Here is a 27511-nt window from a genome sequence, read left to right as displayed (position 1 = left end):
GAAAATTAAATACTTGTAACGGATAACTATAGCTTGTCCAAATTACCAACCTCCTTATTTTGTACGGTAATAGTTTAATAGACAAGACAACTATTTTTATAATAAAATATTCGCTATTATCCTTATTTAAAAGCAAAACAAAATTTAAATAGAATCTCAAAATTTCTTTTTACTGCTTTCCAGATCATCCTCCAATTATTTATTTTTACAAAAATATTTTAGAAATAAATATTTTTATTTACGAATTAATATTTTCGATGCATTATTATTACAAAAAGGTTTAAAAACTTTAGACAAAAGCACTCTTTTTGTTGGTTCGAAAATGGCAAAGCATGGCTGCTTGACCATAGGACAAGGCCGGTGGGCCCTACTGCCACGTAATAATATTTTTGAAAATTTGGCTAAATTTAAATAACCCCAATATTATACATATATTGTCAACATCTATCAAATCAAAATGAAACCCCATCACATTAATCATACATAACAAATAAATGCTCACCTACATGCAACAAGGCCCTAAATTAACCCTAAGTTAATTCAACAAAATAAATCATACATTTTCTTTTAAATAATATTTTAAATTCTCATAAAGAATGCCATAAGACTGCCATTTGTGAAGAAAATGTAGCATATATATATATATATATATATATTATTTGAATTTATGTCACACTCGCTGACGTGGCACATCGCTCGCACAGTCAACAGATAGCAAGATTTAGAAGGTGACACAACGCAAGGGGACACATGGCACAAACGAAGGACTTATATACCGACAAACACAGAATTCCCACTAACTTAAATTAAATTAAATTACTTCTTCCGTACACGTGTCAAAATTTGAACACCTACCCCACGAGCGACAGAAACTTTTGTGCCGTAAAATTAATCCACGCGTCCACTACGGCCTGTTTGACCGTAAACGTATCATTATGGACTCAGTGTGAATGGACACCGAGGTTCCTACGTCCTAGCCAAGCGCAGCCTTACGTGGACTCCCCTACAGCCTCGACATTGCCGCAAAATTAACAATAATTTTTTACTGATGGTTAAAAAAAAAAAAAAGATATTTTTCAGTTTTATATTTATATATGGATAGTAAATTTACAAGTTGGCTGTCTTTTAGTTATTTTAGTTGGACAAGGGACAACTAAATTTATCTTAAATTTATCTTATCCTGTAATGCTGACCATGACATGTTCACTTAATTAATTTAATTAATAGGTGTGACGTGTACTTGTAATTATAGCTTTAAAACATTATAAAGCTTGGAAATAATTAAAATTAGACCCATTTGTTAATCCACGTAGCTTTTATGTCATCAAGGGGAAGGCACTTTCTGATTAGTGGAAGTGAAAGTGGATAAGATCTGTTTTTTAATTATTTTTTTTTAATAGTAATGTTTATAATTAAAAAAGAAAAAGAAAAAGAAAAAGAAAATTGATGGTGAGGTAAAGGGGGAGGGATTTGGATTTGGATTTGGTTTGATAAGCGGATGAGATGGAGGGGGAAATATTAACCTCACTCGTGGCAACCTAACTGCACTAAGTAAATGTCCAATCAGATGCTTTGATAGTGACACGCTGGCAAACCAATTCGGATAATGTTTACGGTTGCGGGTGGTCTCTAATATCGTTTGTGGGGTTGTCGTTGTTGCCTAGATATCGCGAATCTTGTCGCTATCTCGTTCGGATTTTTTTTTTAAATTTTTGTATGAAAATCATTTTATTCATTATTTCGGTTTTGTGAATAATAGTTTTAAAGCTTTGTAATTTCACAGGCGAATAAGATTATTATTTATAAGAAAATACTTTATTTATATTAAAATATAATTAGATATTTTTTTATTAATATATTAATATGTATATAATAATATATATTTATAGAGAGAGAAAGTAATGGTGAAACATCTCCGCGAAGGGGACGAAATTGGGGGTTGTAGTCCGAAAATGGAACATGTCCATTTTCCTTTTTATTTTTTATTTTTAAATAATGGTATATTTTATTTAAATTTATTAGAAAAAAAAAAAGAAAAAATTAGTTCTAATTTTGATTTCTTTTATATTATTTTCGATCCATTTATTCGCTCATGTTTTATAATTGCTATTTTACTACTGCTTGGAGTATGATTGTGACACATAACAATAATATTTGTTATAAAATGTTTGTGATTGTCTCTATGGGTACGATAGCTATTTTAAAATATAATTATTTCATAATTATAATTTTCTTGGAAAAATAATTAAAACTTGATTTTTAAAATCATTTATTTATTAAAAGAATTAACCTAAAATAAATTAAAAAAAATTATCATCCAATAAAAAAATAGAAAATTGTTTTATTATTATTATTATTATTTGGATCGAGGTAAATGCCAATTGTGCAGTTGTTGACTTAGGAGTAGGACTGGATTGGCTTTGTTGACCTAGAGTTAGCGCTGGTTAGGGTTCGTGACGAAGGCGGTGGTTTAGTCTACGGCTATCTGGCTGTGGCTTCTTCAATTTTGGTTGCGAACCCTGAACCACCTGATCACGGAGTAGGCGATGGCGATCAAGAAGTTAGCTAGAGTTTTGATGAAATCTCGGGAAGATGGCTTGTCTCTACCCACTCGGGATGATCCGTCCATTGACGATTCCCGTCCCATCGACAGCCAAGGTAATCAATCAATTCTCTCTGAAGTTTCTCTTCTAGTAGAGATCTTTACTTGATTCATTCCTTGAACTAATTTCCCATACTTCTTTCTTTTTGTTGTACTTTTGCCCTAATTCGGTGTTTGATTGACAGCGCAAGAGGAGATGGTTCGTTCGTTCGAAAGGGCAAATGATCAACAGAGTCTTTTATGGAGGGTATCGTTTGACTGTATATTCATCTACGGATTTTTCCTAATTTTTCTGTATTCTAAGAAAATTTTGGATTCTCGTGTCTGATTGTTGTTCTTCTCTGTGCCTGACTGTTCATCAGACAGTGTTTGCGGCATTTCTTTTTTGCTTCGCGGTTTTCCTTCTTTACTCAATCATTCAGCAGGTTTCATCTCCATGGGAATTGGTATGCTACTTTCTCTGAGAATCTTATCCTGCCCTGTACAGTTCCTCTTCAGATGGTGTTCATATTTTGCAGTAGTTTGAAAGAACTTAACTCCAGTTTAATTGTTATACTTCTATATGCTTTAGTGACGGACGCATTACTTGCAAAGGATACATTAAACTTATGGAGTTTGCATTATACTGATGTTTCTTTTTTCTCTTCTGCAGCGTTATCATGCTTACTTCATGGAGGATGTTAGCTCATGGATGATTATAGCTGCAGGTTCTTTTTCACAAATTTCTCCTTAATTTTACACTCATTATTGCATGTTTGATTTGTTGGATGAAAGTCCCACGTCAGCTAATTTAGGGAATGATCATGGGTATTGATTAAATCAATGAATATTCTCTCCATTGGCATAAGGCCTTTTGGGGAAGCCCAAAGCAAAGCCATGATAGCTTATGCTCAAAGTGGACAATATCATACCATTGTGGAGAGTCGTGTTCATCTAACATGATTCTCACCCCCATCAATTTGCTTGAAATGTTGAAGATAATTTCACGGCAAAGTTTCTTTTATTTTTTAAGAACATAACATTTCTTGAACAAAATGGAAATACAAAAAGGGCCCCCCCATATCCAAATATTGCAATGGCCAAGTTCACTTCCGTGTTCTATTGAGCTGTAGTCATGTTTTTAAGTTATATGCTGTGATGCTCTGTTGAGATCTTTGCTAATATCAACAATTGAAATTCTACAGATTGGGTTGCTATTTTAGCATGTTCATTTTCGATCATTGGGATTGTTAGCAAGTCAAATTACCACAGGCGATGGCTTTGGTGCTCGTTCTTCATTGGCTTCCTACTCTCAATTTTCTGGTTATACTTTATGATTAGGTATGGTGGGAAAACTCTCTAATCATTTTCTTTTTCCAAAGTTATGCTCCTGAATGAAGATATACATACTGGCCTATAGTGTATGTCTGACTTGTCTATTAAAATCTCTTCTTTTCCTCGTTTGTTGATGGATGCAAATGCTCTTGTTTTTGGTTCTTTTGCCCATTTTCCTAGAGAGCAGTATGTTGTGAATGACGAACTATACCAACTTCATGTCTAGTCCATATATGTATTTAAGCTGGTAAGAAGAAAATTTCATTGCTGAAATATACAGTAGCAGGAAAGAGAGGTTTTCCACAAGAGGGTATTGGGCTTGTACGAATAAGCAAAGTACAGCGTAGTCATAGCGGTCATATAGAGCCTCTTCCAACGATTTTTTTCGTTTTGGTCATTTTTCATACTTGTTGGTATGCCCTTGTAAGGGTGATCTTAAGCTTGTTATTTTGATGATAATGAATTTACAGTTTGTAATGTTTGTATGGATTGCAGTTTGCCTAGGTTTCGATGGGATGTTATCTGGCGTCCTTTTGGTACTCTCAGGTAGTTTCTGAAAAATGAAAAAGATTACGACTTGACATGAACTTTCGAACTCACTATGTGCTCATACGCTTCTGTTGATTGCAGCGGGGCTGGAATCTGTTTGTATGTGGATCATTTGCTGGCCGAATCGTCCGAGGAAATACGAAAACTTAGAGGCTATATGTATTCTTATAAAGCTAACTGAAAACTAGATGGACGTCTCTTAAATTTGTAATCAACTGTATCCTCTGTTCTTACTAAGCTGATAGCATTGCATCTCTGTTAGTAGTATGCAAGCCGAGATCTTATTGTTTATTATATTCATAGTTTGATAAAGCAGTCTTATAATCAATGATTTCATTGTCTTTTAATTCATGTTGAAAGTGAATTTGTAAATAAGAAACATGTATGATGATAGGCAAATGGGCATAATTCTTAAAACAAGATGTCATAAAGAATGCATGCCTACCAGATTAGATCTTTGAAGATACACAGCAATTTATCATGATGATAGCCCAACTCTTAGGGTTCATATCATCTGCGTTCCATACTACCACTTGAATTTGCAATGGGTAGTGAAACAGGACGTTAAAGAAGAGGAGAATTCAGAAATGAAAGATGAAATTGATGCCAAAATTAAGTGTAAGAGAAGAACCTCTCAAGTTAAAAACACAATCCAAAAACTAAATATAACTAAATCAATCAACTGCTTCCAATAGTGTATTCAAAGTGAAATAAACAAGTGCACCAAAGGGAGGACAATGAAGGATAACTCTGACTCGAAACAAGTCTTGTACCGAAAATTTCACCAAAAGTTGGAAGTACCAGGTAACAAGGCAAACGGTATGAGAATCAGATCAGTCTTCTTCATCGATGACCTTAGTCCCTAATCCTTTCAAACCTTCTGCTGGGATTTCTGCGACCGTAACAAGCGAATACAGTTCTTCCTTCGCATCTTCGTCGTCGTTCCTCTTGCGTGCAATACGGACTCTAATTCTCCTTGGAACACTTCGAATTCCTCTGCTCCAGATATGCTTGTTCAATTTCACGTCCACCCTGACGTCCTTCGTTCCCATTGCGTTCTCTGCAAACTTCCTTATCTCCTTGATGGCCTTGGGAGCCTTCTTCTTGAAGGTGCTGTTATTTAGACAATACAAGTAAAGCACGAGAATTAGGGAGTTGTTGCAGTGTTATGAAATGTATGATTCACTATTGAAATTAAAACTAAAATACGAGGGGGAAAGAACTACAAACACAAAAATGCAAGAGGAGAAACTACTAATGGAAAGGAGCGTTGTGACAGAAAGAACAACGCATAAGCAATCCACCAGTCCGCTTGTCCAACAGTTTACAATTACATTACAGATGCCTGACAAACTTACAACTACCTATATTGAACCGTGCTCTTCACTTTTTGTCGCAACAAATTTAGATAAAAATTCTCCAAGATTTAGCTATTATTATTACTCTTCTCGATCTCGTCTTGCCATTATTCTATGATCTCGTCTTGCCATTATTCAATACCCCTCTACAGCCAAGTTACTATCAATTCATGCCATTATTCTATGATCAACTGCTACGTGTTCTTAAAGAAATTCACGGACAAAAATTTATCTTTCTTCCTCAATATCTAATCTTATAGAAATTTCAATAATTAGTGTATACCCACACAAAAAACCACGTTGACCTACCACAACAGTTGCCAGATTACAAGTTTAGATAATTAAAATCATGAGAAAAAAGGGCCTCCTAATGAAGATAGTTTCAAAACATAAGCAATTGAAATTCTCTCGCCATATATATTGGCCGAACATCAAAAACCAGCTTACAGATCTAATTGGACAGCAGTATGACATCAGTTGACAGCGAGGAATGAGTAAATACGCAAGGAAGAACATGTAAGAATGAGTTGGTACCAGCCATGCAGACGCTTGTGTAGATTGATGGTGTACTCTCTGCTGACCACCTCCTCCTTCCTCCCCTTCGTTTTCTCAACCATATCTACAGTCGGCTTCTTCGATTACACCTGCAACCGGTTAAAACGAAATCATGAAGAATGAAAACAACACAATGTCGAGAAATTGACATCCGAAGCAAAAGCAGCATAAAATCAAAACCAACAACGTCACAAAGGCGATTGTCTATCTATTTCAATCCGTTTGAGCAAAGAAATCGGAACTTCAGATAACCTAAAAATGGCAGAAGCAGAGCGACCTTGCTAGGGTTTGAAGGATGCACCAGGATGAGGGGGTACAACTTAAATGTGCACAATACCCTAGTTTCAGGGTCGTACCAATTTATCAGTGTTTTGATCCATTGGGCTTAGTAGTGATTCCGGCCCAAGGAAGAATAGGCCCACATTATTTTTTTTTAAATTAAAATTTTAGTTTAAATACTATTTTAGTTTTTTATATTATTTCATTTTAGTTTATATACTTTTAAGGTGAAATATTTTAATTTTAGTTCATTTAATTTTAAATATTCGTTTTGATTTTTATACTTTTAAAAGTGACTATAGTCCGTTCATTTCATTTTTTTAAAAAAATCAATTATATATTTATGATACTTATTAAATTATTTTTTAAATATAATAATAGATTTGTAGTATGTGATATCAGTTGTGTGTAAAATTTATAAACAATTAATAGAACTAAAAAAAGAATACGAAAATGAATTAAAAATATATTTGAAAGCATAGAAACTCGGGCAAAAGTAGTATAGTGACTAAATTAGTATTGAAATCTAAAATTTTATTTTCAAAACAAAAATGATAATTTAGAAACCAAAATAAGTAAATATATAGACTTAAATATTAAATTAAAATAAAAGTTTAGTTATTAAATATTGAGGTCATTTAATCTAATAATATTTTCACTCATTTACAAATTTGTTGACCAAATAGTCGAATTTACAAATTTGTTGACCAAATAGTCGAATCTATCTCTCAGCGATTCTTTTCTTTATTAAGAACCTCTTCCCACTATGGCTCTTTTCTTTATAGAAGAACCTCTTCCCACTATCGCACTATCTCTCAGCGATTCTTTTCTCTATTAAGAACCTCTTTTCACTATGGCACTATCTATTCTTTTCTCTATTAAGAACCTCTTTTCACTATGGCACTATCTCTCAGCGATTCTTTTCTCTATTAAATGGGTCTACGGGCCGGCAACCCGACCAGCTAAGAGCAACTCCAAGCTTGAGGAAAAATACAATCTCACTAAAGCAACTAAATGAAAGCAAGGCCTAATTACTTTCTGCACTGCTCTGAGTTTTAGCAAAAGCGGCGCTTTGTTGACTTTTGGCCATATTGTAATTTATTTGAAATTGGATCACATTGTAAGTTGAAGATTATGTTCTTGATCCATTATATTCTAGAAGTCTGTCTAGTTTTACTTGGTCTAATCTTAATTTAATAAACTATGGATGGTGTTTTTTTTTCTTTTAAATGGGGAGCTTCAAAATTCTTCCCATAAAGAGACCATGCAGAACCGAGAGAGACAAGAGCAGTTCCAGAGAAAATGAGCTTGTATTGTCTTAATAGTGATGTACACAATGTTCAAGCTGCTCATATTCTTTTTCATCTCTATATTTTATATTTTATGAACATTAAAGCTTAGTGCACTCATTCCTAAGTCAGAGTAGAAGCAGAACCATGGAAAACTCATCTACCTTAAGATAAATCTTTGTGTTTATACGTCTCAGATCCTATCATCTTTTGGTTGGAAAACTCCTTTGACATCCAATATGGGAGCCTTCTTTCCTGCCTTTAAGAAAGGAAAAAAGGAGATCTTGTGGCTTAAGCCTGTCAGAGCATTTCTCTAAAAGGAACAATCAGATTTTCAACAACACATCTCCCCTTCAATAGATTTTATGAATCACTTGTTGTTCTAGCTTTATCTTGATGCATGCAGATACTTCTTTTGGCTAATTGGGAAGTTTTTTATGTAGTTTTCATTAGCTTCAGAATGTTTTTTTTCCCCCCAACTACAAATCATGAATCAAATTGTCTCCTTTAACCTGCACATCCCTATAGAGTTGTAATCATGAATAAGAGCTATATAACAAAGAGCCACACATAAATTCAAATAATAAATCAAAAAATAGATATAAATATATGTATAGGTATAGGTATATTCAACGCCAAGCTACTAGATTTACTTGTTATTCTGTCGGAGTGAAAGGAAGTGTGCTGCAAAGTTGTCATAGTCGGGAAGCTTTGGGTGAACATGACTGGCTTTCTCAACTGCCTTGGTCTTCTCCTTCTCTGAACTCTCAGTGTTGTCTTGTGTTTCCATTTTCGGGGAAGGACTGGATAGCCGTTCCTTCGTGGAAGATGTTGGTCTTTCTTCATGGAAAGACCTTTTGGTTTCAGGACTTGGTTTGGAAGGTTTCATTGATTGAGGCTGCTCCGAGTTGCTCGATTGAGCCCGAGTCTTTGCAGAAGCTGCAGTTGTCCCCCTCGAACTCTCGAAATTTTCCAGCCTATCTAACTCTGGAGGAGGATAATAGGATTGCTGTTCCTTTGCAGAACATTTCAACCTTTCCTCATTATAGGACCTCCTAGTTTCAGGAGTTTGGTTGAAAGGTTTAGATGATTGAGGCTGCCTTGAACTTTCATAGTGATCAGAGTATCTTGTTCCAGTCTTTGCCTTCAATGGAGATTTGGATGCATCATAACTTCTTGAAGCTTTTCTCTCACTTACATCCTCATGACTCGTGGGTGTCCCGTACGAGTCCTCCATACGTGAACTTGGAGTTTTAGGAGATGCTTTGGTCCGTCTAGAAAGACCCATAACTCGATGAGGACTATTTTTCACATTTTGTCCAGGTGAATCTTCTTCAGAATCATCGTCATCATGGAAACCAGGATACTTCACTCCAATTCTTGTTGGGGCTGGCTTCTTTGATATTTCATCCACCTCTTTGTTTTTGTGCCGCTCTTGATCACTTCTAACAGTATAATCCGAGAAATTATCCTTTGAATCATCAAGATTCGAGTTAAAGCTATCAAACTTGGCTCGCAGGCCCTTCTCTTCACCTGGTTTTTCTTCTACACTTCCATCATATAGTTTACTGGGAGCATTTGATCTAAACGAAGTCCTGGTTGTCGAAGAAGAAACTAAGGTAGGCTGGGCAGTTTTTGAGGCATCGTTTTCACATGCTTGTTTGGATGATAAGTCACTTATTGATGAATTGCTTGCATGTGAACGCCTAGGATTACTCTTTTGATTTCTTAGGCCACCCTTCAGTTTCCCAAAATTCAAGCCACTGTTGCTTTCTGAAGTCGATTCTTCTAGTATTACACTATCGTGTAGAATATCAAGAGACCTTGGTGGGCTGTCTTTCTTCTTCAATTCATGGACAAGTGGAAGCTCGGAGGAGAGGCGATGAGATGGCGTGTTTCTATTATCCTCATCTGAAGATCCAGGTGATCCATGACTAATGTTTTGAGACCATTCTGATTTTTCAGATGGCAAATTCTGCCTCTTAGAGAATTTGCTATAGTGATCTTTACCAATGACCTCAAATTCTTCCGGCTCTTTCTCACTTTCAGAACTAGGTCCATCTGAATGGTCAAAAGTTGCCGGCAACAAGTCATCAGAATGGGAAGGATCGTCAAAACTTCCCACATTCCCAGCAAACAAAGAAGCACGATCAGAAATTTGCGAGTGTGAAACAGACTTCTCAGGAGAGTCATTCATGTTTTGCTTGAAGACCCAGGTATCATCCGTTGCTGAGTTTATTGGCACCTTCCCCTTAGGCGATGAGGGTTCCAGAATAGATTGTCTTCTCTGGTATTCGTAGTCTGGAACACAATCATCATCTGGACCGTAATCATCGAAGACCGCACTAGCATGGTCGTTAAAACTCGTATCAACAGTACTTTCATGGTCATTTGGTTTATCCATGGCAAAAGGATTCTCGTAAGTATCGTTCACCAGCTTCTCATGGGAAGGAACTTTATTTGAACTATTTCCAATCCTCGAATCTCCAGAGGAACTAGTTCTTTCAAAACCCATACCAAATGGCTGATCATTAACATATTCTACATCAACGTTTCTAGGTTGTTTCTCCATGCTGGTACTACTACCAAGTGGGTCTCTAAACCCAGGTTCAGATGGGTTCTTGAGAGAGTATCTATCTGATTCACTGAAATTAGTGACAGATGTGTTAGAACCAAAGTTTCTGGGTTGCATATCCACACTATCAAGAGGGTCACTGAACCCATGGTTGGACGGATTCTTGAAAGAGGATCTATCTGCTGCATTGAAACTGGTTACAGATGCGTTAGCATCAAATTTTCTGGGTTGCTTCTCCACAGATGCACTACTACCAAGGGAGTCCCTAAACCCAGGTTCGGATGAGTTCTTGAAAGAGTAATGGTCTGCCGCATTGAAATTGGTTGCTGATATGTTAACATCATTGTTACTGGCACTTGAAGATGGATAGCTAAAATTCTTGGCATCATTCCCCATAAATCTTCTCGTGTCATTGTCTCTCCAATTATCATCCGGCATGGAACTTTTATGAGGGGCACTGACAACTTGGTCTTTAGGAAGCTGTTGATCTCGCAAATTTCCGCTAGCATATCCTTGAGATCCTTCAGCCCTTAAATTATAAGATGAAGATTGATGGAACTCTGAAGAGGATGGTTGGGATATGTTTCCACGACTAGAAAGTTCTGCAGCAGCTAGGGCAGCAAGGCTTGCTAGTTCTGCAGATTCAGCAGCTGCCTTCGCAGCAGAGGTAGCATCCTTAAAGTCCATACCCCAATGCTGCCTGCCTGAAGCGTAATTATTTTGATCACCAGAATTCGAGTGCCTATGCATCCCCTCTGCACTAGTTTCTGCATACCGGATCAATATATATCCAATGATTACAAATACAAGCAAAAGTAGCAATCTTCTATACATATATATCCAATGATCACATCGAAAGTATTTTTCACATACCAGAAGATCTTGCTTCTGAATTACGATGGCCAGTGAAGTTGCTTTGATTAGCATTGACATCAGCAAAGTTGGATTGCTGGGGATGATGGTTTGATCTCAAATTGCGATTGACGGGGTCTTCAGGTATACGTTGCCTTTCATCAGATTCGGGTGGAGCTTGAATATTAGGAGATCCCCTGTTATTGTGATGAAGTGAGGGTTGGCCACCAATAGCCTCCATCTGTATTTGACTAGCCCTCCCAAAAGTATTTGGGCCATTCTGCTCAACAAAGTTCGTAAGGAGTGAAGGAGTGATCAAAAAATCACCTTAAGGAGTGAAGGAAATGATCTAAAAACTAAAATTTACCAACAAATCAGCCGGAGGGTTGATGTTGTCACCAAAGGATTTGGGATCCCATTTTACGTTATATTCCTCAGCAATTTTAGTCAAGATTTTAATTTTGCTCGGACCATCAGGTGCTTTAGCAGATAGTTTTTCGACCAACTGAAAAGTTGTAATAAAATGAAAGGGAAAGTCAATGGAACTTAGTAGTTTTCGTAGATATCCACATTTCCTAAACTTATGAACGGCAAAACAGCTAAAACACTTACCATGCGATTCACACCACATTCTGGGCGTAGTTCCACTGCAGCTGAGACAAATTCTTTTCCATATTTTGCTTTGAAGTGTTTACGAACGTCCAAGAGCTCTGGAATATCTGCACATCTGGGCGATGCAAAAATGACACTCGAGACTGATTCCTTCAAGTCTATCGGGCAATTTCTGGACATAAAAACATAGAAGGAATTAATAACAATGCACATAAGAATAAGAATTTTTCATTCATCAAACTACAAATTCATATTCTGAAATCAAAGTATATCCTATATGCAAAAGATAATGAGAAATGAACAAAAAATAATTTCAATCAAGAAAATTAACATACTTTTGGGACTCGATCATTGGCATACGTGCCACAATTAGCTCGCAAAATATTTCGATGAGTTCATACGCTTCCTTCGATTTCTCTTCTCTAACAAAGTGTTCCACCTGAAATATAGATAGAAACATAGATTCTTCAGGAAAGAGGGGCTCGAGCAGAGATAATCAAGTCGATATGACATTAGGTCTCAAAAACAGCGGTGGCTTGATAAAGACACAAGTAAACCGAAGAAAATATATACACAATCAATTCCAGAAATGAAGAAAACACTACGATACCCGAATTCTAGCCGTCTGATCCTGTCCAGCCTCGAGCAACTTGGCCAATTCTCCCTTCAGCTGCTTGACATGAACATCTTTCTTATTCCTCAAAAGCTTAATCCGCGAAACCGCCAACTTCAGCGATGTCTTACTGCACCGAGCCAATTCAATAGAATTCAAACGAAAAAAAAAAAAAAAAATGCATCAAATTCAATCAATTAATCAACGAATCCGAAATCACAATTCCGTTTGAATTCATCTAATTTGTACAGAAACAAAAATTCATCAGGCATTGAAAGAAAGAAACCCTACCATTTTGCAGGCTTGAAGCTCTTATGCAGCATCGTTGCAGGAATCCAAAACCAGATCTCAACGCGGCAAAATCGAAAACTGTCTCCTTTATTACAAAATCCTTTTCACGAAGGATAAGGTATCCAATTATGCCGACAAAAAAGAAACAAAAACTTCAACAATTGAAGAAAATACAGTAATAGTGAAAAAAACAAAGGCTGAAGAACAATGAATCAGGAAATCGGAGCAAAGAAAGAAGAAGTGAAAGGAACTTTGTTTCCGTGTAGTGATCAACTTTTTAGTTTATTTGGAAACCGAGGGAGATTGGGAATACCTAGGTACGGGAAGGTTCAAGGTAACCCACCAATCATACCTCCGCTGACTTTTTTTCTTATTGACCAAATCACCCTTTTCATTTCTTTTTTTTTTTCTTTTTCCGAACAATTTCCACCCACTAATTTACATTTCTGTATTTAAATACTTTTTAGAAAATATTTTTCTAACTTTTACTCCTCAATTTACAAACCCATAATATATAAATTCAAAATTACACATATTCATAACTTATTAAAAAATAAATTATTTAGTTCAGCAAATATATGTCTTAATTGTGCGAGTTTCAGTTTCACTTTTATAATCGGAAATATATATCTTAACTATTTGATAGTTTTAAAAAAAAATGTAAATAGAACAAATTTTTCACACGTACACACATTTAAGGAAAAGGGTATTGATGGTATCGAGCAACCTACATGTTTTCTTCTCTTATTTAAAGTATTAGTGATTTTTTATGTAATTTGAATTTAAAACTTGTCTACCATCATTAATATTTTGACACGTTAAAAAACACTCAAATAAATAATTTGTTTATTAAAACTACGGTAATAAAAATGATATTTTAACATGATTTAGTTTATTTAATTTAGACTAAATTTCTCGTTTAGATCCCAACTAGATCCCAACCGCTATTCTATTTCATACACCGCGTAGGACAATAAGGAAAAAACTGGCCAACAACTTTATGCCTCTATTTTAACTCCATTTTAATTGGTTTACTTCTAATTAATGTCATCACGAAGATGGTAGAAAGTGACACCTATTTTCCAAGATATATATAATAATAATTAAATGACAGTGACACCTTCAAAGACATCCCTTTCAAAATGCTTGATTTATGTTTTTTGTGTATAAAAAATAGGAATTTAAAATTTTAGTTTTATTCATAGATTAATATTATTTAAAGAAAAATAAAACATTAAGAACCGACACTTGTCAGTTAATGTTGGTTGCTGGTCAAAGTCAAAGCTTCGGAAGTCGTGTTATAAGGGGCAAAAAGATTTACGCCCCTTCCTAAGACGGTAACAAGTCATGTGCTTAAAAAGTCAATAAATTTTGTCCACTGTGTTTGAATCCGTAAAGATTCTTTCGTGAACTGAAATTTAAAAGTGGATTCGTTCGAAGATGAACAGAAGAGAGGGTATGAACTCACAATTGGAAGTTCTATTCTATCATGATTCAAGAGATGATCATAAGACGAACAAAAGATGAACAAAAGATGAACAAAAGATGAACACAAGAGAAGATGAACACGAGATGAACAGAAGCAACAGCATCATTATCCATCCAAACTTACTCTGGATTATTACTAATAAGTAAACTGATTTCTTCACCAAGTACTATGATTCACAAAAAATGGCAGAAAAACAACAAAATTTCATGAAGAATTTCAGTTATTCGAAAATGGTAGAAACAATGACCAAGGAAAGTAAGCAAGCTTAAGGATGAACTAAAGTGAAGAACCTCAGACATAGTATCCGGTGAAAGTAAAACCCCTTCCCACAATTTCACCAGCACAAAACCATGCAAAGCACTCCAGCCCAAATAGAGCAGCAATACCAGCATCTTCCACCTTTAGATCTTGTCTGTTCTTCCATAATTGTTTTACGTAATCGAGTTCCTTGTGGAATGATTCATACCGACCTGGAATACTGTATCGATAAGATGCAAGTTAAAATGATGTTCTTTCGGCCTCACGTTCCACACAAAGATTTTGCTCACACTTCTTTAGCTATAAGATTACAAAAGAATATATATTCACATGACCACAGGTCCATAATGGTAAAACAAGTTTAACTGCAATTCAGTGCAACAAGCTATATAGCTCCATCCAGAAAATAATACATCAGAGTATCCCAGATGCTAAAAGAGGATTTTCAATTGGCCTTGTGTATATTCAAATTCATGATTCACTTGTATATGTACGGCTTTTTATGTTAAAAAAATAAATGTGAATTTAGATGATACTACAAAACTGTAAATAAATATAAAATTTTAAAACATACTTATCATGTGTTTCTTCCAAAAGCACAGGTAAATGTTTCTTCCAAAGCAATAAAGGCAAACAATATACCAACATAAAGAGAGTGTAGAAAGTACGACCTGGCAAGACGAGTGTAAAACAATTGCTTAGAAAGTAGGTTGCATTTCTCCACGGTAGGTGGCTCCTGAATAAATTGCTTGTTTTGCTCCAATAATTGCTTGTAGTAGGAACACCCATGTTTCAACACAAACTGTGATGCTTGAGTGGCCTTGGACTGCAACTGAGTCAACTTGGACGCCATTAATCTGAAGTAATACCCTGAAGAGCAGTACACAAAAAAATATGAGATGTTGTAACTGATGAAGTCAAGAACAAGAAAATGATGCAAAATTGAAAGGTAAGACTCAACATTAAAACCCCATAAACTAAATCATGATATTACTTTATAAGTTCGAAAATTGTATTCCCCAAAAAACCATTAAACCCTCAAAATCCATTCTTAGAATCCGGGACAATCATTTGGGATTTTTGCATCATAAAATTTTGGTCTTTCACCTACAACCACACGACAGACCTGCTCTTCCCAGGTTTTGATTCTCGTGTAAAACCAAACGTGAAACCTCAATATTCCTTACACAACAACTACCCACATTAGCTTAGATGAGTTATACGATGAATCTTGAAGACAGTGTCTCCTGCCAGAAGTTTTAAGAAGCTTTGACACTATAGTTTCAATATAAGATACCCAAAACACTATGGATGAAGCTCAAAAACTACCAAAGTGGGAACTCAGTTAAATAGCAAGACATGGTACTGAATTAATGACAAAATCTTAAGAGAAGGAACGCCAATTTGATTTTGGATGACATCAACGATCACCCAGTACTAGCTTAAATTCTGCTGGCAAAGGTTTGAGAACTCTCTATCTGTCTTTCAACTTACAAAATATAAGAGATTGCTGAAAAAGCTTAACTTCTGTCCTTCTTTATAAAATTTTCAGTAAAAATGACATGTGATGATGCGAAAACAGGTCAAAATTACAGTTGAAGTTAACGTGATAATAGGACTTAGAGACCAAGCTAAAATTTATATTCATTACTCACACACGAAGCAATTGTTTCTAGGATAAAGAGAAACTTAGAAAGAACAATGGGTAAGAGAAATAAAAAATATAGCCCATATACTGCAATTGGAACCACAAGCCAGAAAAGAGGAGAGATCAACAATCTCAAGGTGGGATCGAAGATTCACAAACAGGTTACTGAAGAAGGCAAGGTAGCTTTTGAGAGGCAGTCAACAAGCTGAAAACTCCCCATAGAGGATTTGATCACAAATGGAATGGAGCTCCACCTTAATATGCATGGTACAAGCAAAAAATTCTAATTGATCGCAAAAGAACTTTCATGGGATTGCTACTATGGTGTATAGTAGAAATAGCTAGCGAGTCTTTTACTGTAAAGATGGTTACAAATAGCCACTGTTTGGGGGATCAGAGAAAGACAAATAATTGAAAGGACATATCTAAACATTGAATAGAGAATGAATATATTGGTGTTGGAAATGAAAGGTGGTATCACTGAATTTGTTATGAACAAAGACAACTAAATTGGTTCAGAAAATTTAGAACTGAATTGAAACAATCAGAACCAGCATCAATGAATTGGAACTTTGTAGGAATAGAGTTGACCATAAAATTGCAACAAAGTAGCCTGCCCCGCTCATTCTTTCGTCAAAAATTTTAGGAAGTACAACTAGACATGAAGAACCGAAAATACAAGCTACAGAAAGCTGCAGTGACTTTGAATTCCTGATGATGCCTACAGTAGAATCAGAATCCTCGTAAAACAGACGCCACATTCAATGTCTACTCTGTCACGGCATCAAACGACCCAAAATCGCCACAATCTTTTCCCCCAAAATTAAACAGAGTACGCTATTCATTCCTATTTCAACACCGAAACAAAAACCTGAAAATAGCACGCCACTGCGGTTCCAAAATTACTAAACCCTGAAAATCGAGATTACAGCCATGATTCAAAATTCAACAAATACAAAACACACCCAAAAACCCATCATCTTAATCAGAAGATCTAACAATAACGAAACAGAAATAGTACATCAGCAAACAAGGAATGAGATCTGATGAACAAATTGGCAAAAAAGAAGAAAAAAAATTAAAAAGAATATCAAGACACCAGTGAATTCACGAAACCAACAAATACAAAATTAGAAAGAAAAAGAAGAAGAGGATCAGCAGAACTTTACCTTTGAATGTCTGATTGGAAATGCTAGATTAAAGCAAAACGAAGAAGTAATCGGAAATAAGCGAAGGAATGGAGTCAAATTGCGCGCCGCTGCTTCTAACGCTAGCCTTCCACTCTGCCGCCACGAGCTCTGAGGAGTTCGTGAATGAGAGAAAATGGAGGCTTTACGCAGCAGGGGCCGTTTCGAGAATTCCTCCTCCTTTTTCGTTTTTTCTTTTTAAAAATAAAAACTTCAAGGACCTTTTCATTCGTTATTTCAGTTTCATCTTCCCAATGATTATGATGCTAAAAAGATGAAATTACATAAATGCCCCGGTAAGAATTAATATCCAAATATATTGGATTTTTTTAATAGCATATTTATTTCAAGTTTCCTAAAAATAGTATTAATTTTAAAAGAGGTCGATTATTGGGCTGGGCTTAACTGGCGAACGTTTATAAATATTTGGGCTACTTCTGAAATTTGAGAGCCCATTACTTGGACCTAACGGCCAACTTAAGGCCCAATAATGTAAGATCAGAATTGAGGCTCAGTATTTAAGCCTGGCTAGTCTTCTAAAACCATGTGTAGTACATTTACACTCGTATTGTAACGTGTAAAATAAGTAAGTCCATTGGTGGAAATTTCCTGCCTATTTTGGTTGGGTTCCGGGTCGGTTCGGGTTAAAAATATATTTTTTATATGATTATTCATGTATGAAAATTGAACTTATTCAACTCAAAATGGATAAACATAGACACATTCGATATACAACAATTAATGATATCGAGTTTTTTTAAATTTATTGATGATTGAACGTAGTATGGGAACGTGAGCTCTCTTGTGTTTGTTCTAATGGCGTCTTAACACAAATCATTGTAGTTTGAAGTATCCATATAATATTTGATTGTAGGAAGAATGGTATTATAAAAGCATGAAATCTAGAAAATAACAACCAAACGGCCTATAACGAAAATTAGAAGAGACGATAATATAAACAAATTACATCACATGTAAAAGGAAATACAAATTTTAGATTGAGTTTGGTTGTAGTTGGAGAAACAAACTTATGACTTCTCAAGCGTTGAGGTGTTGGCTGCTCAATAGAGGGTTGCGACCCTTATTCCTTTAGGACTCTAACTCCCCGCACGGGAAGCGCAGTAAAAAAATACTAGTGAAGAAGATTCAGAAGATGCTGATCCAACCGGCGCCTACTAAAATCAGGGTAATTGAAAGCATATAATTTGACCCATTGAATTATGTTTGTGTTTATGAGTTATTAAAATTTAGAAATTGACACTAAGAAAGATAAAGTTGACAAATCAACTAAATTTATAAAATGCAAGTTATTCGAACCGAACCAAATAAGATAAAATCATAACTAAACCCAATAAAAAACAAAATAGTTTGAGTCAAGTCAGAATGTGAAATTTGGGCAGAAAGATATGAGCATGTGGGCTAGATTTTTTTACCTCAGTTCTTACACTTCTTACACAGTCACAGCAGCCAACTATAGCGTGAAGTTGCCACTTTAGTATACAAGAACGGGACAGCGCACATATGATGCATGACAATTGCCAAATATCTGCAAGAAAAGATACAAACAGAACACAATTAATGAAAGAGGACCTTATCCAACGCACAAAAGAGGGCAAAAACAAAAGCAAGAACAAAAGAATCCTAATTTATTCCAAAGTCCCATTTTCATGAGTCCCAATGTATAAGCTTATAACCTCTGTTGCGGTGGCAAGCATTGATTTCCTCATGGGTACAAAATCAAATCATACAGAATAACCAATCATTACTAGCCTAAAGCTTCATTCATCCCCTTTGGTTTGGCTGTGGTGTGGAGCTTCTTGGATCCACAATACTTTAAAAGAAAAAACATCATAGTGATGCTTTTTCCCTTGGACAAGCAGCAATCAAGTAGGGGATATGGGGGAGGGATACAACGGATGAAACAAAACAAAATTAAACAAAATAACGAGGACAAGACATTAATATCAGTATCATTATGAATAGTGGTCAAATTCATATGTCAAAAGGCGGTGGATGGCATTATAGTGCTTCATAGACATTTCGTCGAACACATTGTAGGCAGAAACAAAAAATGAGAGCTAGCAAAGAGAGGAGGCCCCAGAAGAAAATGGGTATCTTACCAACGTTAAATAAAATAACGAGATCACTATTATTATGAATAGAGGTCAAATTCATATGTCAAAAGGCGGTGAATGGCATTATAGTGCTTCACAGACATTTCGTCGAACAGTTTGTAGGCAGAAACAAAAAGTAAGATTATGTATAAGAAAATGGGTATCTTACCAACGATTCACTGAAGACGAAGTACACAGAAACTTTAATTTGATACGAGAATTTAAAAGGACAAAGATTGACGTGTTTCTGTTTCTGCAAAAACTCCATTGGGGTTTGTCTAGGAGCAGGGGAACCTTTGTTTGGGTTTTGAAAATGTGCTCGTACTTACCAGCTTGCTGAGCACGTAAGCCGTGGGGACGTGTCCGATGAATGCTTTGAATATGAGCCATACTGCCACCCCCATCGCCCCTTTTAAACGTCAATTTTCAAGCTTCCTCAACGACACCTCCATTTTTTCTTTTTAACGTCATTTTCAGTCTCCCTCAAATGTCGCATCTATTTCTCTTTTTGAGCTTCAAACTCTTATATACCTTTCAAAAATTAATTCCCACTGACTGTTGTAATGCAGAAATTAATATAAATAATTAAAAGAATAAAACAATTTACTTTTTTTTTTTTTAATTACAGTCAAATATCATTATCTTTTGATCAAAAAATTAAAAAGTGAAAACCTTTTTTTATAAAAATATATTTTCAATAATACCCCTAAACTTAATATATATATATATATATATATATATATATCATTTAATTTTTAAAAAAAATATTTGTTAAGGTTTGTTTCCAAATATTTTTAAAAATACCTTTTAACTTTTGTAAATACCTTTAAATTTTCAAGATTTTCATTAATACTCTCAAACTTTTTTAAATACTTTAAAAATATTTTTAAATTATTTTAAAAACATATTCAAAAACATTATTGTTATCACGTTTAAAATACTTGTAAAATGTTAGTATATAATTTCCGTTCATATATTGATAGTAAAAAAAAATTTAAACATTTTCTTATAAAGATAAAAAGTGTTAATGCAGCTTTTAAAATTTAATATGAGTATCTTTCGAACTTAATTCGATCAATATATTTTTAATTTTTTAAAAAAAAATTGTAGGGATTAAAATAACTATATATATATATATGTATAAATACGTGTATATATATATACATATACATATACATATACATAATATATGTATCTACATATATATATATATATATAGTGCATTGGAGTATTTTTTATATTAAAATTGAGATTTTTTTAAAAAAAAAAACATCTATATATTTACATAATATGTCGAGAGAGACATTGTTGATATGAACATATATTGAAAGAGGAAAAATAGATAGAAATTGTCAAAATCAAAATTCAATAAGAAATCGTTTCTTTATTACGATACAACTATAACGACATATTTGTTTAAAAGATTCAAGTCACGTACTCTCGTTACAACTGACATGGAATATTTAAAAGATACAATAAATTTAAACTTTTATAAATATCGTTTATTTATTACGATACAACATATTTGTTTAAAAGATTCAAGTCAAGTACTCTCGTTACTATGGAATATTTAAAAAATACTAAATTTAAAATTTTATAAATACATGCACGACATTTTTTTCTCCCTCTCCTACAAAAATTTAAAATAATAGTAAATTGACAGTTACAAAATTAAATTTACCGAATAAATAATCTATTTTAAAACATTTACAGATTGGAATAAATAATATATTTTTTGTTTAAAAGAAAACAACAAATTAAAAAAAAGTGGTTATTCAACCATTTTTACCTTTTATAAATATATTTATATAAAAAAAACATATATTTATATAATATATTGAGAGACAGTTTAGTCAATATTGTATTCTTTGGGATTACAAATCGTTATGAAAAGGTTTCCACATTTATTGATTTATGGTAACCCATTTATGACGTGGAATATTTAAAAAAATATACAATAAATTTAAAATTTAAAAACTTGCATGCATAGCGTAGAGGCATACACCAAAAATGAAGGCACTTGTGATTTTGAAACAAAAGAGACAAAGAGTTGCTATAAATAGAGGAGCTCTAATGGCTACAGTTTTCCATTCAAATTTCACCTCTTCTTCTCTTATTACTCTCCAATTGGTTCTTGAAATCAATGGCTTATAATGAGGAAACCCCAGAAGTTGAACTCTCTGAAATTGCTATGTCGGAAACTCACGGCGAAAACTCGCCGTATTTTGTCGGCTGGAAAGCTTACGATCAAATTCCGTATAATGAATCCACCAATCCTTCTGGCATTATCCAAATGGGTTTAGCTGAAAACCAAGTGTCTTTTGACTTGTTGGAGGAATATTTAGACCAAAATTCAGATGCTGGACCGGATTCTTCTGGGTTCAGAGAAACCGCTTTGTTTCAAGATTATCATGGGCTGCTCTCTTTTCGAACCGCTATGGCTGGTTTTATGGAACGCATTAGAGATGGAGCTGTGAAATTTGACCCAAGTCGGGTTGTTTTGACTGCCGGTGCTACGGCGGCTAATGAGCTTCTCACTATCATTCTCGCTAACCCCGGTGACGCTTTGCTTCTTCCTACTCCTTACTATCCCGGGTAAGATTATCAAAACCAACTACTTCTTAACAATTACCGAGGCCTAGAATGATATGGATATTGTTCACTTTGAGTATAACCTCTCAGTTTTTCTCACACATCATCATTCCCTAAATTAGGTTAACTCTCTCCCAACAATCCTCCATTCAAACAAAAAACACTGTAGAGCATCTCCTCAGATCTATGAGGCTGGTCCACTTTGAGCATAAGCTCTCATGGGTTTGCTTTGGACTTCCCCACAAGACCTCATATCAATGGAGAGTGTATTATTTGATTATAAACCCACGATCATTCCCTAAATTAACCAATGTGAGACACTTTCATCCAACACCTCCCACCTCCCCTTAATCGAGGCTCGACTCCTTTGGAGTCTTAGCCATTTTTTACTGCCTTTGAGGAGACTTGACTCATTTTTCTTTCCCTAAATTAACCAATGTGAGACACTTTCATCCAACACCTCCCGCCTCCCCTTAATCGAGGCTCGACTCCTTTGGAGTCTTAGTCATTTTTTACTGCCTTTGAGGAGACTTGACTCATTTTTCTTTTTAGAGTCCTTTGTTCGACATTCAAGGATTTGCCAATCTATTGTCACAACTAAGTTTATGGCACGACTCTGATACTATGTTAGATAAACACGACTCTCTACAATGGACTCTTTTAACTGTTATCCTAACAACTTATATCATATTCAGATCGAGTATGTGCGTTGTTATGTGATTCTAATAACGGGTATAAATTCAGTTTTTTTCTTTTCAGATTTGATCGGGATTTGAGATGGAGAACTAAAGTGAAGATTATACCAATTCATTGTGATAGTTCTAATGATTTTCAAATAACTCGTCAAGCATTGGAAGCTGCGTATGATAGTGCAATGGCTATGAAGATCAAAGTTAGAGGAGTTTTGATCACAAATCCATCCAACCCACTTGGCTTAACGATCCAACGGTCCACAATTGAGGAGGTTTTGGATTTTGTTACAGACAAGAACATCCACCTTATTTCCGACGAAATCTATTCCGGTTCGGTTTTCTCCTCGGCCGAGTTCACCAGCGTGGCTGGGGTTTTGAAATCCCGTGGTAATAAGAATGCCGACCGGGTTCACATTGTGTATAGTCTCTCCAAAGATCTTGGCCTTCCGGGGTTCAGAGTTGGGACAATTTATTCTTACAATGACAGAGTTGTGACGACGGCTCGCCGGATGTCGAGTTTCACGTTGATTTCTTCACAAACGCAGCGGTTTTTAGCGGCCATGTTGTCGAACCAGAAGTTTATAGACAAGTATATTGAAATGAACCGGGATCGGCTCAGGAAGCGTTATGAGATGATAATTGAAGGGCTACGAATGGCTGGGATTGAGTGCTTGAAAGGGAATGCCGGTTTGTTTTGTTGGATGAATTTGAGACCGTTGTTGAAGAAGAATCCTACACGAGAAGGTGAAATCGAGCTTTGGAAGTGTATTTTGAAGGAAGCGAAATTGAATATTTCGCCCGGTTCTTCCTGTCATTGCTCTGAACCGGGCTGGTTCAGAGTTTGTTTTGCCAACATGAGTGAAGAAACCCTACAGATTGCTCTCAAGAGAATACATTCTTTCATGGAGGGGATGAGGAACTCTCGTGAAGACATAATATGAAGGTTTTTTTTTTTTTTTTTTTTTTTTTTTTTTTTTTTTTAATTTTAAATAAAGTTTAAAGAAGTATGTTTGCGTGAGATCTCACCTTGGTTGGGGGGAGAACGAAATATTCTTTATAAGAGTGTGAAAGTCTCTCCCTAATGGACACGTTTTTCAAACCTCGGAGCAAAGTAAAAAAAAATACAATATCTATTAGTAGTGAACTCTTGTTAAAGACATAATATTAAGGAATAATTTTTTTTTTTTTTTTTTTTTTTGTTGAGTTTAAACAGAGTATGTTTGTGTGAGATCCCATATTTGTTGGGAGGAAAACGAAACATTATTAAGAGGGTGTGGAAACCTCTTCATAATAGACACGTTTTAAAACTTTGAAACAAAGTTAAAAAAAGACAATATCTACCAATGGTGAACTCTCAAGACATAATACGAAGGAATAATTTTTTTTGTACGTTTAAATGAGTGTGTTTGTGTGAGATCCCGCCTTAATTGGAGAGGAGAGCGAAACATTTTTTATAAAAGAGTGTAAATTTCTCCCTTACACACGTTTTAAAAACGTCGAAGGAAAGTAGAAAAACAATATCAGCTCGTGGTGAACTCTCATCAAGACATAATATGAAGGAATAATTCTTTTTTATTAAGTTTAAAAGGGTGCGTTTGTGTGATATCCCTTACGCCATATTTTTTTATAAAGATATAAAAACTCTCATAAACAGCTTCCTTTTAAAAATTTTGAAATAAAGTCTAAAAAATATTATATTTTTTAGTAGCTAATTAAAACTCAAAACCTACTTGTATATATATATATATATATATAATTAATTAATTAATAAGTTTGGCACACTTGGTCAACTTTTGTCATGTCATGAATGGCAATTGCTAAAAAGTCTACGAAAAAGAATAAACAGAATAAGATGAATAAATGCAAAGAAGAAGAAGAAGAAGAAAACGACACTTTTCTCTCTATCATTGGTTGTGCAGTCGTGTTTTTACATGCAGACAGTTGAGAAGAACGAAAAGCAAATAAGACAATCAATCAATCATGAGGTTGGTTGAAGTTACGAGGCCTTTCTCTAGTCCATAAGAAAAGGCAAAAACTAAAGAATCATAATTTCTACAAAACCAACATTTTCATGAGTTCCAATGCACAACCTCATAACCTCTGTTGCAAGCCAGGCTGGTTGGGTTGGGTTGGCTGGAGAACAAAATGGGTACAAAACATATCACTCCTGATGCCATTGCTACTCTGCCAACAGCAGTCGCACACAACAAATTTTACTCAAATTTCAGCTACACATTCTCCATACTCAACACACCACCTCTATCAAATGGCGGTGGATGGCCTTCACAGCCATTTCATCCAATAGGCAGAAACCAAACATGAGATTATAAATGCTACAAAACATAGGAGATAAAGGACACAGATCTTACCAACTATTTGTTCAAGATGAAGTACATACAAAACATCATTTGATATGGGAATGAGAAAAGATCAAGATTCGCGTGTTCTTTCCAGCTCACTTAGTGTTACGGTCCTACATTTTTTACCGTGCGGTGTTGTGATCTTGACACGCTCACAACTAGCCTTGAAAGGAATTAAGCCCCATATATATTTTTCGCCCCGGCTTTGTAGCTTCGTCGGACCTTAGGCGAGGTTTTTCTTCGCCAATCTAACATCGTTTGTGCGGAATCCAAGCTTGTTATACCACACACGTCGCCTGCATGTGCATGTTCAATCGTCTGCGACACATCCGACTTGCTTCTACGTTAGGCCAAGTCATTCGGCTCAACCTTGGCTCTGCTCGGGCCAAGGTCTCTCAATACAACATCGCATCTCATCTTGCCATCTCGATCCCCATTGACAGGGTCCATATGTCTTGACGCCATCCCGAGTCTCGGGATGTCGTCGACCATCATAACTCGCTCGGTCATGCCATCGAGAATGGGCCCGCGTGTTGGTCATCTCATCGGAACTTCCCGAACATCCATCCATCTGGATTCTATCGAGGCATAGGCCCTCCCGTGCCCATGTCGAGTCATTTACGGATACCGTACCGGACAGCGGGTGTATGTAGCAACCTCCAACACACAGGCTAGGGCGCAATACCGGCACACCTATGTCGTCCGGTTCTGTCCTTCAAAAATCTATTTCAAAGGAAGTCGCCCGAGACACTCGTCTCGGCACGCTCGCCCACACTGCGACACACGCATGTGCCAATAGGGTAGCTCACTTAGGCCACAGGATCCAGGGGTGGTGGAGAGCTAACACGATGTATCCCCTATAGTACATTTTGAGTCTCGTTCTTCCAGGAGTAGACATGATTTGGTGAACGGTCATACGGTGTCATGCATTGTCTGTCCGGTGTCCAATTGACACCAAACTTGGCGAGCATTCATATTTTATATGGACGAACTTAACTCCCGAACCACATGCCCAAATTTCTTCCGAAACCCCGACTTTTGAGGTTAAGGCCTGGGGCTCTGCCCGGCCATTCAACAAGCCTATCTTTGTCCTTCATGTCTATTATGATGTCTCTGTCTTGTATGTCTCAAGTTGTCTACAATGCCCACTTTGCATGGTGGTGTGTTAGATGATGCATCGTCCTCTTCTATCGCACTCTTTTATATTGGCCTGCACGTGGTTGGGTGGGCGTCTCTTGAGAGACGCTACTTTGTTTGTCATGGCGTGAGGGTAACAACCTACTCTCTCCCTAGTCGAGGAAGAATTGAATGAGTGAGTATGACAATAAAGCAGAAAACGACAGAAATGGCTATGAGCCAAATATTATATTCTCACGCTTGACTGACGTGGCTAATACAGCTTGATAAATAAGGTATAATTTTTATTATTGTTAAAATAAATTAAAATTATCGCATTTATTTATTTTTAATTAATCAAATGAAAATTAACGAGAAAATATGAAGGGGTAAAGATATCAAATATTGAAAATTTTAGGTAAACTGTAATTAAAAATATTTTTAATTAATTTATTACTATTTTTTATAATATTATTTAATATATATTAAAAATAACCATTTAAAATAAAATTAGGTCACTCAAAAAATCTTACGTGGAGATTGGCTAATTTGTATTTGTTTGTCCATATATTTTATTACAACCAAATAATTAATAAATTATTTTTTATTAAATTATATGTTTTTTTAAATAATGAAATATTAAATAAATATATTTTTTTATAATTAAAATAAAAGTGGCTGTAAAAAAATTTGAAAGATAAGTATACAAAAAGATAAGGATAGAAAGTAATTAATAAAAAGGTAGTTGACCCACCCAATAACCAGATTTTTTATTACTATTATTTTTTTTAGTAAAATTCTCTTATATTTTTATTTTTGTAGGTAAAATTCTGTTATTTATATTAAATTAATAAAAATATTTCTAAAATATATATATATATATAAAGAGATGTTACAACGTTAGATAATTTATGAGATATCTATAGACAGCTTTCGTCTATATTAAATATCGCGGAATACACACTAGATACATCAAATTTGTTTCTTTTGACAGTTTGTTTCTTTCAGAAAATAGAAAAAATAATCACAATTTGTGTTTTTTCACGGTTTGTTTCTCTTTGGACACACAATAGAAATTAAATAGAAAAAATAATTGATCGATTCTGTTTTCGTTTTATAAAATTAGAATTTGGAAGTTAGAAGCATTATCAATTCTCATTTTATAA

The 27511-nt window shown here is 35.2% G+C and overlaps 4 protein-coding genes, 1 long non-coding RNA gene and 1 pseudogene across 11 annotated transcripts; 2 read left to right on the top strand and 4 right to left on the bottom strand.

Moving 5' to 3' along the window:
• Window positions 1–2388: 2388 nt before the first annotated feature.
• LOC111794002 (histone-lysine N-methyltransferase) lies at window positions 2389–4793 on the top strand. Its single transcript, XM_023676101.2, has 7 exons — window positions 2389–2658; window positions 2788–2849; window positions 2965–3048; window positions 3255–3309; window positions 3787–3922; window positions 4412–4462; window positions 4547–4793. Exons 1-7 carry the CDS (start codon window positions 2547–2549, stop codon window positions 4644–4646), a joined length of 600 nt encoding a protein of 199 aa, XP_023531869.2. The 5' UTR covers window positions 2389–2546; the 3' UTR covers window positions 4647–4793.
• A 252-nt stretch (window positions 4794–5045) lies between these two features.
• Window positions 5046–6739, bottom strand: LOC111794001 (large ribosomal subunit protein eL31). Of its 3 annotated transcripts, none has more exons than XM_023676100.2 (3): window positions 6656–6739; window positions 6358–6467; window positions 5046–5578 (listed from the first exon to the last, which is right to left on the bottom strand). In XM_023676100.2, the coding sequence occupies exons 2-3, from the start codon at window positions 6438–6440 to the stop codon at window positions 5299–5301; spliced, it is 363 nt and encodes a 120-aa protein (XP_023531868.1). In that variant the 5' UTR covers window positions 6441–6467; window positions 6656–6739; the 3' UTR covers window positions 5046–5298. The 3 variants fall into 3 exon arrangements, with proteins under 3 accessions (XP_023531868.1, XP_023531866.1, XP_023531867.1); XM_023676098.2 differs by having other exon boundaries at window positions 6631–6738; XM_023676099.2 differs by having other exon boundaries at window positions 6563–6710.
• Window positions 6740–7948: 1209 nt separating this feature from the next.
• On the bottom strand, window positions 7949–13172 carry LOC111794000 (Regulator of Vps4 activity in the MVB pathway protein). 3 transcript variants are annotated; one of them, XM_023676097.2, is made up of 8 exons: window positions 12890–13172; window positions 12596–12728; window positions 12321–12424; window positions 11986–12157; window positions 11741–11878; window positions 11395–11653; window positions 8600–11225; window positions 7949–8468 (listed from the first exon to the last, which is right to left on the bottom strand). In XM_023676097.2, exons 1-8 carry the CDS (start codon window positions 12919–12921, stop codon window positions 8426–8428), a joined length of 3507 nt encoding a protein of 1168 aa, XP_023531865.2. In that variant the 5' UTR covers window positions 12922–13172; the 3' UTR covers window positions 7949–8425. The 3 variants fall into 3 exon arrangements, with proteins under 3 accessions (XP_023531865.2, XP_023531863.2, XP_086979624.1); XM_023676095.2 differs by having other exon boundaries at window positions 8600–11288; window positions 12890–13171; XM_087123498.1 differs by lacking the exon at window positions 7949–8468 and having other exon boundaries at window positions 8522–11288; window positions 12890–13171.
• A 1292-nt stretch (window positions 13173–14464) lies between these two features.
• LOC111794093 (Mitochondrial ATP synthase subunit G protein) lies at window positions 14465–17672 on the bottom strand. 2 transcript variants are annotated; one of them, XM_023676227.2, is made up of 4 exons: window positions 17454–17672; window positions 17156–17196; window positions 15308–15506; window positions 14465–14856 (listed from the first exon to the last, which is right to left on the bottom strand). In XM_023676227.2, exons 3-4 carry the CDS (start codon window positions 15487–15489, stop codon window positions 14670–14672), a joined length of 369 nt encoding a protein of 122 aa, XP_023531995.1. In that variant the 5' UTR covers window positions 15490–15506; window positions 17156–17196; window positions 17454–17672; the 3' UTR covers window positions 14465–14669. The 2 variants fall into 2 exon arrangements, with proteins under 2 accessions (XP_023531995.1, XP_023531994.1); XM_023676226.2 differs by lacking the exon at window positions 17156–17196 and having other exon boundaries at window positions 17454–17668.
• Window positions 17673–18273: 601 nt separating this feature from the next.
• LOC147793006 (uncharacterized) lies at window positions 18274–20104 on the bottom strand. 2 transcript variants are annotated; one of them, XR_015420622.1, is made up of 3 exons: window positions 19755–20104; window positions 18905–19017; window positions 18274–18646 (listed from the first exon to the last, which is right to left on the bottom strand). It is a non-coding gene; the product is annotated as an uncharacterized LOC147793006 (long non-coding RNA). The 2 variants fall into 2 exon arrangements; XR_015420621.1 differs by having other exon boundaries at window positions 18274–18643.
• Window positions 20105–21728: 1624 nt separating this feature from the next.
• On the top strand, window positions 21729–23810 carry LOC111792971 (1-aminocyclopropane-1-carboxylate synthase 7 pseudogene; annotated as a pseudogene).
• Window positions 23811–27511: the final 3701 nt, after the last annotated feature.

Source organism: Cucurbita pepo, chromosome 4 (assembly GCF_057944985.1).
Source record: "Cucurbita pepo subsp. pepo isolate OVF chromosome 4, ASM5794498v1, whole genome shotgun sequence".
NCBI lineage: Eukaryota > Viridiplantae > Streptophyta > Magnoliopsida > Cucurbitales > Cucurbitaceae > Cucurbita > Cucurbita pepo.
This window is presented reverse-complemented; position numbering and strand designations above follow the sequence as displayed.

Coding starts and splice junctions, on each gene's coding strand:
- LOC111794002 (XM_023676101.2), top strand. CDS start 2,547: ATGGCGATCAAGAAGTTAGCTAGAGTTTTGATGAAATCTCGGGAAGAT. Junction 3,923..4,411: donor TGGTTATACTTTATGATTAG/GTATGGTGGGAA, acceptor TATGGATTGCAG/TTTGCCTAGGTTTCGATGGG. Junction 4,463..4,546: donor CGTCCTTTTGGTACTCTCAG/GTAGTTTCTGAA, acceptor TGTTGATTGCAG/CGGGGCTGGAATCTGTTTGT.
- LOC111794001 (XM_023676100.2), bottom strand. CDS start 6,440: ATGGTTGAGAAAACGAAGGGGAGGAAGGAGGAGGTGGTCAGCAGAGAG. Junction 5,579..6,357: donor CACAAGCGTCTGCATGGCTG/GTACCAACTCAT, acceptor TCTAAATAACAG/CACCTTCAAGAAGAAGGCTC.
- LOC111794000 (XM_023676095.2), bottom strand. CDS start 12,921: ATGCTGCATAAGAGCTTCAAGCCTGCAAAATG. Junction 12,158..12,320: donor CCAATGATCGAGTCCCAAAA/GTATGTTAATTT, acceptor TTTTATGTCCAG/AAATTGCCCGATAGACTTGA. Junction 11,879..11,985: donor AATGTGGTGTGAATCGCATG/GTAAGTGTTTTA, acceptor ACAACTTTTCAG/TTGGTCGAAAAACTATCTGC.
- LOC111794093 (XM_023676227.2), bottom strand. CDS start 15,489: ATGGCGTCCAAGTTGACTCAGTTGCAGTCCAAGGCCACTCAAGCATCA. Junction 14,857..15,307: donor TTTTACACTCGTCTTGCCAG/GTCGTACTTTCT, acceptor TTATCGATACAG/TATTCCAGGTCGGTATGAAT.